General features: G+C 41.8%; 1 protein-coding gene across 2 annotated transcripts in view; it reads left to right on the plus strand.

Annotated features, from left to right (window-relative positions):
* Positions 1-12,500, plus strand: part of slc9a8 (solute carrier family 9 member 8) — a 31,724-nt gene that overhangs the window by 10,582 nt on the left and 8,642 nt on the right. For both annotated transcript variants that reach the window (XM_056422536.1, XM_056422537.1), the window contains exons 7-8: positions 1,300-1,334; positions 3,614-3,757. In XM_056422536.1, the coding sequence (XP_056278511.1) occupies positions 1,300-1,334; positions 3,614-3,757 (179 nt within the window). The remainder of the gene's footprint in view (positions 1-1,299; positions 1,335-3,613; positions 3,758-12,500) is intronic.

Here is a 12,500-nt window from a genome sequence, read left to right on the forward strand (position 1 = left end):
CGCCTACAGGTGACCGCCTACAGGTGACCCGCCTACAGGTGACCCGCCTACAGGTGACCCGCCTACGGTGACCGCCTACAGGTGACCCGCCTACGGTGACCCGCCTACAGGTGACCCGCCTACGGTGACCCGCCTACAGGTGACCCGCCTACAGGTGACCCGCCTACGGTGACCCGCCTACGGTGACCCGCCACAGGTGACCCGTCTACCGGTGACTCGCCTACAGGTGACCCGTCTACAGGTGACCGCCTACAGGTGACCCGCCTACAGGTGACCCGCCTACAGGTGACCCGCCTACGGTGACCCGCCTACAGGTGACCCGCCTACAGGTGACCCGCCTACAGGTGACCCGCCTACAGGTGACCCGCCTACAGGTGACCCGCCTACAGGTGACCGCCTACAGGTGACCCGCCTACGGTGACTGCCAGGTGACCCGCCTACAGGTGACCCGCCTACAGGTGACCCGCCTACAGGTGACCCGCCCTACAGGTGACCCGCCTACAGGTGACCCGCCTACAGGTGACCCGCCTACGGTGACCGCCTACAGGTGACCCGCCTACAGGTGACCCGCCTACAGGTGACCGCCTACAGGTGACCCGCCTACAGGTGACCCGCCTACAGGTGACTCGCCTACAGGTGACTCGCCTACAGGTGACCCGCCTACAGGTGACCCGCCTACCGGTGACCCGCCTACAGGTGACCCGCCTACAGGTGACCCGCCTACCGGTGACCCGCCTACAGGTGACCCGCCTACAGGTGACCCGCCTACAGGTGACCCGCCTACAGGTGACCCGCCTACAGGTGACCCGCCTACCGGTGACCCGCCTACAGGTGACCCGCCTACAGGTGACCCGCCTACCGGTGACCCGCCTACAGGTGACCCGCCTACAGGTGACCCGCCTACCGGTGACCCGCCTACAGGTGACCCGCCTACAGGTGACCCGCCTACAGGTGACCCGCCTACAGGTGACCCGCCTACAGGTGACCCGCCTACAGGTGACCCGCCTACCGGTGACCCGCCTACAGGTGACCCGCCTACCGGTGACCCGCCTACCGGTGACCCGCCTACAGGTGACCCGCCTACCGGTGACTCGCCTACCGGGGCCGCTGAGGGACAAAAGAGTGTGACTCTATGATCTCATTGTTTTGATGTATTGTTTATATTTTTGGATATTTTAATTATATTTATACCTTTTTTTAAAGCGCTTTGTAAATTAAATGCATTGTTATTATTATTGTTATTATTCAGTATTTTCCATCGTATTTTACCTGGAACATCTCGTTGTTGTTGTCTCTCAGGCGGATGTGATCTACAAGTTGTCCATGACTGACAGGTGAGTCTCAGTTTGAGTGTTATAAATAAGTTTCATTCACGTGACTCCATAACTTTAGGAGCTCAAGAGTTTACTGGGCTGCAGGCGATCAGATAATCCAGCTGTGTGTGCGTGTGTCTGTCTGTGTGTGTGTGTGTGTATGTGTGTTGATATGTGTGTGTCTGTCTGTGTGTGTCTGTTTGTGTATGTGTGTTGATCTGGTTGTGTGTGTCTGTTTGTGTGTGTGTGTCTGTGTGTATGTGTGTCTGTCTGTGTGTGTGTGTGTTATATGTGTGTGTGTGTGTATGTGTTGATATGTGTGTCTGTCTGTGTGTGTCTGTTTATGTGTGTGTGTGTATGTGTGTTGATGTGTGTGTGTGTGTGTCTGTGTGTGTGTGTGTATGTGTGTCTGTTTGTGTGTGTGTATGTGTGTCTGTGTGTATGTGTGTTGATATGTTTGTCTGTTTGTGTGTGTGTGTCTGTGTGTCTGTGTGTGTATGTGTGTCTGTCTGTGTCTGTTTGTGTGTGTGTGTGTGTTTGTGTGTGTGTGTCTGTGTGTATGTGTGTTGATATGTTTGTGTGTGTGTGTGTCTGTGTGTGTATGTGTGTCTGTTTGTGTGTGTGTGTCTGTCTGTGTGTGTATGTGTGTCTGTTTGTGTGTGTGTGTGTGTCTGTGTGTATGTGTGTTGATATGTGTGTGTGTGTGTCTGTCTGTGTGTGTGCTTATTTGTGTGTGTGTGTGTATGTGTGTGTGTCTGTCTGTCTGTGTGTGTGTGTGTATGTTCGTGTGTGACTTCATGACATTCAGAGAGGAATTCAGGATGTGAGCGCTGAAAGAGAGAATTGATTCGTTGTTCTTGAAGTCCCAAAGCAGATCTTTAATTTATTTTTTGGGGTGATTTCTTGTTTCCGGTCCTTTCCGTCTTGAGACTCGTTCACACACATCTGTTTCTTTTTTATGAATCTTTCAACAAAGCGTTCTTCTATCGCTGCTCCTCGACAGTAATTCACAAAAAGAAAATCCTACATTTTGCACACTTGATGTGTGAAGATTAATAAATAAATACAAAATGAATTAATGTTTAAGTTGAAGGAACACAATGCACGTACAGACTAGTGGATTGTTCATTTCTTCTTTAAAAAAAGACAAATATTTCTAAAATCTGTTCTTTTTATATTATTAATTTTAGAATCGTTTACTTAATAGTTTTGGGACATTTATATATATATATGTATATATAAATATAAATATATATATAAATATCTATTTATATTGATGTATTTATTTATATATAGATATATCTATTTATATAAATATATTATATAAATATATATATATACAGGACTGTCTCAGAAAATTAGAATATTGTGATAAAGTTCTTTATTTTCTGTAATGCAATTAAAAAAACAAAAATGTCATGCATTCTGGATTCATTACAAATCAACTGAAATATTGCAAGCCTTTTATTCTTTTAATATTGCTGATTATGGCTTACAGCTTAAGAAAACTCTAAAATCCTATCTCATAAAATTTTAATGTTTCCTCAGACCAAGTAAAAAAAAAGATTTATAACAGCTGAGTGTTTGTCAAGGCTCAGGAAACCCTTGCAGGTGTTTCGAGTTAATTAGACAATTCAAGTGATTTGTTTAATACCCTACTAGTATACTTTTTCATGATATTCTAATATTTAGAGATAGGATATTTGAGTTTTCTTAAGCTGTAAGCCATAATCAGCAATATTAAAAGAATAAAAGGCTTGCAATATTTCAGTTGATTTGTAATGAATCCAGAATGCATGACATTTTTGTTTTTTTAATTGCATTACAGAAAATAAAGAACTTCATCACAATATTCTAATTTTCTGAGACAGTCCTGTATATTACCCTGAAACAGGAAAAAATATGTTTTACAGTTACAAAATACATTATATATATATATTTTCTTTAAAATAAATATATATATAAAAAGAACTAACCTTTCAAAATATTTGTGTTTAATTAATTTCTTTTTTTAGTGATATCTATTTCGTGGCGCTTTCCTCGACTTGTTTACCGAGTTGTTGCAGACACAAACTGCCGTAAAGCCCCCTGAATGCACCGCGGGGCTTAGATGAGGACATCTGGACGTGCTGAGATGTGCACAAAGCCAGAAAATCTCCCAAAATATTGCTCAACAATAACAACGTGTGGGATTGGGCCACCTGAGCGAGCTCGTGACTCACTTCCTGTCTGCCTCCCTCTGACCTCTGTGCACACATTAACTAGCGTTGATTTAGACCCCTCGCTCTCCTCTCCCGCAGCTTCGCCTTCGGCTCCCTGATCTCGGCCGTGGACCCCGTGGCCACCATCGCCATCTTCAACGCCCTCAACGTGGACCCGGTGCTCAACATGCTGGTGTTCGGCGAGAGCATCCTCAACGACGCCGTCTCCATCGTGCTCACCAAGTAAGACACCCGGACCCCTCCCTCACAACCAGTGGCGGTGCGTCCATAGGGGGCGCTAGGGCGCCGCCCCTCTTAAAATTTTGAGATGGAAAAAAAAAAAAAGAAGAAAATAAAAATACATCCTGTCAAAAACATTATATGCCAAATCATTTAAATAGTAAATATACCATGTTGACGCACTAAATGTGTGTGGGAGACCGTCAGCCTGTCAACAACCACTTAAGTTAATGTGAAAAAATATAATATATCGCCACTCATCCTCACGGAGAGAAGCCCCGCCCCCTTTACGGGGCTCCGGCCCAACGTGTGTGTGCGGCAGCGAGCAAACATTTCAGTCGTTTCGGCAAGGACGGCTTCTCATTGGAGGATGAAACGTGAATCTTGTGCCACAAAAATGTGCGCTCATTGGCCAATGACATCGTTTTATTATTTCACGTGACTGGACTATTCGGCAGATCAGAGACGTATCGTTCCCTCAGCCAGAGAGCTCCACGGAGCTACGGGAGCAGGTAGCTAACGGAGCTGTTAGCTGGAGCTCAGTGAGTAATGCTGTTTAGTTTCCCCTGTCTGTTGTTCCAAAGGGACTGAAACTCTCTGGACTACAACGGGGGGAGGGGCCTAAAGAGCTGCAGACAAGTGTAAAGCACGAATCTTGCCGCAGTTATCTAGCTAAGAGCATGGAGCTAACGAGCTAACAGCATGAAGCTAACTCGCTAACAGCATGAAGCTAACCCTGTTTGCAGAGCAGAGCAGCAGAAGGAGACCGAACTGGCATCGAAACACAACGAAACAGACACATTCCCTCCAGAATAATGGAGGCTGGTTACAGACATGAAGGTTTCTTCCTTTTTTTCCCCCTGAAGGGTTATTTGGGAGTTTTTCCTGGTCCGATGTGAGGTTTTGGGGCAGGGATGTCTATGTGTACAGATTGTAAAGCACTCCGAGACAAATTTGTAATTTGTGAAATTGGGCTATACAAATAAACTGAATTGAATTGAATTGAATGATTGACTTTAACCAGAGAGTTATTGAGACATTTGCCCACTTTAAAGAGAGGAGCTCCTTGTCTTTACAGTAGTGGGTCTGCTCTGTCCCCCAATGTAACATGTGATCTCTTTCTGACTCTATTCTGCTCTGAACCTCTTTCATGTGAGGGTGAAACTCTTTTATTCTGTAAACCTCTGAAACCCAACCCAATGTTCCTTAAAGCTGCTCTGAACCTCTCATGCCCAAAGTTACAGTGTGTTGATAGTTGTTATTGGACAGTGTTGAGCACGGTGTGTTTTTTAAATAAAGCTTTGTTTTTTACAATATTTCTTCTCATTGTTGAGTGATATTTAAACTGCGCCCCCCCCCCAAAAATGTCACCAGCCGCCACTGCTCACAACTCACACGCGTCTTTTTTAAATGCAGGTATAATGTCATAAACACTAATTAAATTGATTTGATCATTTCTTTTATATTGATTTTAAAACAATGCAATCTGTAAATCCAACAATCCCACACGCAGGGAGGCTCTACCGGCGTTTTAAATCTGGTTGGAAGAAAACAAGTTGTTTTTTCTGAGGCGTTCAAGGGCCGTCGGAAAGATGACAATCTGACAATAATGACTGTTTACACAGCTTCTGCAGCTTCTGAGAGAAAACATGCGTTTCTCTCCTGGGTGTTGGCCTCGTGGATACACACACACACACACACACAGTGACACATTTCTCCTTTACCATTGTTCATGTGTGGCATCTCCCAACCGTTGAACTGCCACCTGCATTCTTTGTGGCACAGGAAGTGCCTCGGGGCCGAGAACCTGTGACCTCCTTCCTTACTTTAAAAAAAAAACAATAAATATATATATATATATATATGTATGCAGATTTTTATAAATATATATATATATATATCTGACCCTTTAACAGAGGAGCAATATTTGTATTTATTTAGTCCAGTTCACTGTCACCTGGGAGGTGAGGAGGTGACACTGAACGTGCCGTAGAGAACCCTCGTTTGTCAAGACGGCCCCCGTATCAACACACACACTGTCGGCCGCTAACACACACCTACACACACACACACATACACGCACACACACACAGACAAACATCTCGACAGACAAGTTTGACGAAAACGAGAGAGTCCCCGTGTTTGTCTGCATCAGAGCCATCCTGTCTGCTGTCTCTCTCTCTCTCTCTCTCTCTCTCTCTTGTCCCCCACACACACACAACCGTCTCTCTCTTATCCCGCCCCACACACTCATAACTGTTTCTCTCTCTCTTGTTGTTGTGGGGTCATCGTGGGGTTCTCGTGGGGTCATCGTGGGGTTCTCATGGGGTCATCGTGGGGTTCTCATGGGGTTCTCATGGGGTCATCGTGGGGTCATCGTGGGGTTCTCGTGGGGTCATCGTGGGGTTCTCGTGGGGTCATCGTGGGGTCATCGTGGGGTAAGAATTAGCCTAAATAAGTATATATATATATTCTTTTTATAACAAAGATTAAATGTTATTTCACAAGTTTAAAATTGCCCCAATTTATGTCTCAATGCTCGTGGAGTTCAGTCCGTGGGGAAAACCTGTCCCCTAAATAACCTGTAAGCTCCGCCCCTGAACAGCCGGCATCGACCCGCCGGTCCACGACTCCTGAGACACGAGGAGAGAATTCAATTCATTGCATCATTAATTGAGGAATTATTGAATTTGTGTCCCTGGTTTCCTGCTGAGCTCACGGTGCCACCTCCTGCAGACCTGTGGTGGAGTCTGTCCGCCCCCTAGGGTCAGATGGCGGTATTACATCACAGCGTGTGTCTCTAACAGGGGTGTCCAAACTTTTTGCAGCTAGGGCCAATTGTGATAAAGTAAAGATGCCCGGGGGCCAATAGTTCCTTTAGACATTTTTTAAACCACAAAAGTTACATGAAAATACACTGTTATAAAACAATTTATTTTTACTGTCACAATTACTTTTATTTTTTAAATGACAATGTAACCACATATAATATAACCAAGTCTGCCTTTCATTCAGTCAGATAACAATGAAAACGCTGTATATAGAATACCTTACATTTCTATGAGTTACATAACGTTGCAATTAACCTGTTTTGCACTGAATACCTTTTCAAGATAATATCAATAAAGTGCAACCTGTGAAAAATTAAACAATAAGATCAAATATTTGGGCATAAAGAGTTTACTGAGTGTTAGTGACACTGCATATCTTTTCAAAATAACAATAACGCGCAACCTTTGAAAAACAAAACAAGTGCAGATATGTCTGAGTCATTACATTTTTTTCTATGTGTGATAAAATGGGCTTTCCACGACACCTCTTTTTAAAACGGGGTTGCAGGCTTGATACGGCCACTCTCCATAAAGCTCAATCTTGAGCTCTTGTTTTGAAGGGCAACAGCTGGAACGCTGAGAGGTAACACCTGGCAAGTCGCCAATAATCTAGTCTGTCGCCATGCGCAGCGTAACCGGTTAACGTCGTAACGTACACATTTTTATTTTTATTTTTTACATTTCTTTATTTTAAGACAAAAGACAATACATAGACATAACACCTAGAGGACAATAAACAATGCAGACGACAAAACAATGGACATAACATCATAAAGTCAGAGTTTTTCTGAAAAAAAAGAAAGAAAAAAACAAAAACAACAAAAAACAAACAAAACAAACATAATAATAATTAGAAGGAGAAGAAGAAAGAAAGACAGATGCATGTGTACATGTGTATATGTGTGTTTGTGTGCATTTATGAATTAACTAATAAATAAGAGGAGTGGTGTCATGTTTGTAAAAATATAGTGAATGATGACCAGATGTCGTGGTGTTCTGTTGTATTGTCAATGATAGATGAGGTGAGTTGTTCCATTGAAATATATTCTGACATTAAATTTTTCCAGTGTGAGATATGTGTGTTATTCCTTGATTTCCAGTTCACGAGGATTGTTTTCTTGGCGATAGTTAGGGCCACGAAGTATTTTGCAGTTTGTTTTGCTCAGGTTTATAGATGAGATGTCTCCCAGTAAACAGAGTGATGGGGATAATGGGATGAGGCAGCCCAGGAAAACAGACAGTGACTCAGTTATTTGTTTCCAAAAGTGTTGAACTGGTGTGCAGTGCCAGGTGGCGTGAATGTAACTATCCTGAGTATTTTGCATGCAATGTGGACAGATATCTGTAGTGAAACCCATTTTAAACATTTTGTGCCCAGTGTAGTGAATTCTGTGAAGTATTTTATATTGTATTAGTTGTAAATTTGTATTTTGGTCATAAAATATATATTAGTACAGATTTTGGTCCAGAAGTCGGCATCAGGAGTGATAGCCAAGTCAAATTCCCATTTTATTATTGGTATGGTTATTATTTCAGAGTGTGATATTATGCTACATATTTTTGAGATTAATTTATTTGAGGAGGTGATATTAATTAACTGTGAGGTTGGGGGAGGTAATTCCAAATGTGTGGCCTTAATGTTGAATTTTGTTTGAAGGGATGATTTAAGTTGTAGATATTCCAGAAAGTGATTTTTCCCGATGCCGTACTTCTGAACCAAATGGGGAAATGAAACCAGGGTATTCAGAATCAGAATCAGAATCAGAAACAGGTTTATTGCCAAAGAATGAATGTTTTCACAAACAAGAATTTTTTTTTTTGGGTGAAGTGCAACATTTGGACATGACAAACAACAATCAGGAAGGAGAGAGAAGAGGAGAGGGAGGAGTGTGATTAAAGATGTGTTTCAAATGAGTGATGCCTTTAGTGGACCATGTGTGGAGATTTAAAGGCTTATTACTGCTTAGAATGTCCAGATTATTCCATATAGGGGTGAAATTTGAGGGTGCAAAAGTGACATTAGTGATTTTGTGGAATTTCCACCAGGCTGTCAGAGTTTCTGCTATTGTTACCATTTTGAAGCAAGGATGGCGTTTGATTGATTGGCTGAGAAATGGTAGGTCTGAAATCTGGATGTCCTTACATACTGTCTGTTCTATGTCTAACCATGTGTTGTCTGAGTGAGTCGGGTGGATCCATTTAAGAATGTATTGAAGTTGGTTTGCTAGTCAGTAGTGAGAAAAATTTGGAGCTTCAAGTCCTCCTTGTTTTTTTGTTTGTTGTAAAGTGGCCAGTTTTATTCTTGGTGTTTTGTTTTTCCAGTAAAATTTAGTAACGAGTGAGTCAAGAGATTTGAACCAGGAGTGGGTGGGTTGAGATGGAATCATTGTGAATAGGTAATTTATTTTAGGAAGAATTGTCATTTTAACTGTTGCTATTCTGCCCATGAGTGACAGTGGTAGTTTCATCCAGCGGAGGAGGTCGTCGGTTATTGTTTTAAGTAGTGGAGTGAAGTTGAGTGTGAACAGCTCTGACAGCCTGGAGGAAATATGTATTCCCAAATAAGTGATGACACCAGTGCAAAAGGAATAGGTGGTGTGTGGCCTGCCCCATCCCAACTGTTACTGTCTAATGGAAGGATGAATGATTTGTTCCAGTTAATTGAGTAGTTAGAGATTTTGGAGAATGTGTCTATAATTTTAATAGTTTCCTGTAACGATGAATATGGCTTTTGGAGGAAGAGCAATATATCATCGGCATAAAGACTGATTTTGTGATGGGTATTGAGTGTTTGGATTCCTTTTATGATGGTATTCTGACGAATGGCAGCAGCTAGCGGTTCAATGAAAATGATGAAAAGTGAGGGAGAGAGTGGGCATCCTTGCCTTGTCCCCCTGTGCAGTGTGAAGCTGTGAGAGGTGTGTCCATTGGTGATGACGGTGGCTGTAGGTGCAGTGTATAGAATTTTGACCCAGTTAATAAATGACTCCCCAAAACCAAATCTTTTTAATGCACTTAAGAGAAATGTCCAATTTACTTTATCGAATGCTTTTTCTGCGTCTAAGGAGGCGATGATGGTTCGGGTTTGTTGTAATGATGAGTAGTTGATTAAATTAAACAGTCTGCGTGTGTTAGTGTATGAGTGTCTACCTTTGATAAAGCCGGATTGATCTGGGTGAATTATAAATGGAGTGACTTTTTCTAATCTATGAGCTAGTGCCTTTGTGATGATTTTAATGTCTACATTGAGGAGGGAAATGGGACGGTAGCTTGATGGAAGAGTTGGATCTTTGTTTGGTTTGAGGAGAAGTGATATACAGGCTGTATTCATGCTTGCTGGGAATTGCAAATTTTGTTTTATTTCTGTTATCATCTTGTGAAAAAGTGGAGCTATGATGAACCAAAAGTGTTTATAGAACTCTGCAGGGTAGCCATCAGGTCCGGGTGCTTTGTTATTGGGCATGAGATGGAGGGCAGTACAAAGTTCATCCTGTGTTAATGGGGAGTCAAGTGTGTTATTTTGTTCTTTGTTAATCTGTGGTAAATCAATACTGTTGAGAAATGAATGGATGTCTTCTGGGTGTGGGTCCTTTTCAGATGAATAAAGTTTGGCATAAAAACTTCTGAAGATTTTATTGATTTCATCGGGTGAATTTGTTGGATTCCCTGTTGAGTCTTTGATGATTGTGATTGTAGTTTTTTCCTTATTTTGTTTAATTTGACTTGCCAAATATTTACCAGATTTATTGCTATGGTGAAAATGTTCTTGTCTAAGTCTGTGTATTAGGAATTGAGTTTTATTATTTATTATTTCATTTATTTGAAATTTATATTTTCTCAATTCGTTTTGAGTTTCCAATGTTGGGTTGCTTGCATTAATGATTTCAAGTTGGTTGATTTGTTGTTCCAATTCAGCTTCTTCTTTTTTTCTTTCTTTTTTTTGTAGACGGAAAATGAAATGATTATTCCTCTTAAAACTGCTTTCCCTGTTTCCCATAGAAGGGTCGGTGATGACTCTGGGGAATCATTTATTTCTAGGAAGGATGCCCACTCTTTTTTAATAAGACTGTCAAACTGAGGGTCTTTGAGAAGAGACGTATTGAAACGCCATCTAGTGATTGGTTTATGTATGTTAATTCTATTCCATGTAAATGTTACGGGAGCATGGTCGCTGATAATTATAGGGTGAATCTTTGAGTCTGAAATATCCGATATAATTGAATTGCTGTTAAGGAAGAAGTCAATGCGTGAGTATGAACGGTGAACCGGAGAGAAGAATGAGTATTCTCTTGCGTTGGGGTTCTGTAATCGCCAACTATCGCCAAGACCACAATCCCTCATGAACTGTTTTATTGTTTCTGTGGATTGCCAGGTACGTTTATTATTTGTAATATTAGATCGGTCTACTGATGGGTCGATAACTGTATTAAAATCACCTCCCATTATGACTGGACAGTTGCAAATGTTTGAGAGAGATGAAAAAAAATTATGAAAAAAGGATGGATCATCAGAGTTTGGGCCATAAAATTTACAGATTGTGACTGGACTATTGTTGACGGATATGTTAATAATGATAAACCGGCCTTCTGGGTCAGTGATGGTGGAGTTGTGGATAAAGGAAACTGTCTTGTTAATTAAAATACAGACTCTTTGTTTTGTGTTGTAGTGAGCTGAAAATGAATGAGTGAATTGTGTTGATTTAAATTGGTTGTGACCTGATTCTGAGAGATGTGTTTCTTGTATTAAGCATATATCTGCTTTGAGCTTAGCCAGATGATTTAAAACTTTAATTTGTTTTGCTTTAGAACCAACTCCATGGATATTCCAGGTTAAGAATTTGAGAGAAGACATGTTAATTGAAATACTATAGACTGAGTGTTAATGTTGGTGTGTGTGTGTGTGTGTGTGTGTGTGTGTGTGTGTGTGTGTGTGTGTGTGTGTGTGTGTGTGTGTGTGTGTGTGTGTGTGTGTGTGTGTGTGTGTGTGTGTGTGTGTGTGTAAATGACACAGCAGTATGAGCAGACATTGAATCAGGGAAGAACAAACATATACAAAACAAAAAAACATAGGAACATAAAGACAACAAAGTAAGTAACATATTACACATAACAGAAATACAAGGCAATGTGTGAACCAGATCGGGGTTCATACTGTCAGGTACAGTACGACATGGGTGCAATACTAAATAATAAAATAATCGAAACAGTGAAATGCAAAGAAAAGAGGGGGGCATATCGAGATTACGATGGGGAGTTTTGTGTATGTATGCGGATACGTAGGGACAGGAAAGAGAGAGAGAGAGCGAGAGAGAGAAAACGGGGTCTAGAAGAGCCAGGGGGTTACGTCCTTATCGCGGTATAATTGTCCATCTATGTATAGTCTGTCCAGTGATATTATTGCTTTCTTTCCTTCTTTCATCATGTTTTTGCGGATTGGAAATAAAACTTTGCGACGTTGCATGATTTCTTTTGGGTATTGATCGTTGAGTCCATAGTCCGTTCCTCTGAGCTGCCTGCCTTGTTGTTTGACCTGTTCTTTTTGTTTATAGTGTTCAAACTTAGCGATGATTGGCCGCGGCCGGCTGTTGTTCTGCGGTCCCAGACGGTGGACGCGGTGGAAAGTTATGTTGTTGACGGTCTCTGCGGGTAGTTTGAGCTGTATGGACATGAATTCTTTGATGGTATTTTCTGGGTTTTCTGAGGTTTGTTCGTTAATGCCGGTAAAGACTAGATTGTCACTCATACTGCGCGCTTGTAAGTCCAGGATGGTTTGTTTCATAGCTTTGTTGTCAGCGGAAACAGAGGTGAGCTGGGTGGTTATCGTATTGACAGAGTGATGGAGTGATTTGTTGTCCTTAGTAATAGCGTCGATTTGGTTCTGACTGAATTCCAGGCTGTGGCGCAGAGCCTGGAATT

This window comes from Pseudoliparis swirei, chromosome 9 (genome assembly GCF_029220125.1).
Source record: "Pseudoliparis swirei isolate HS2019 ecotype Mariana Trench chromosome 9, NWPU_hadal_v1, whole genome shotgun sequence".
Lineage (NCBI taxonomy): Eukaryota > Metazoa > Chordata > Actinopteri > Perciformes > Liparidae > Pseudoliparis > Pseudoliparis swirei.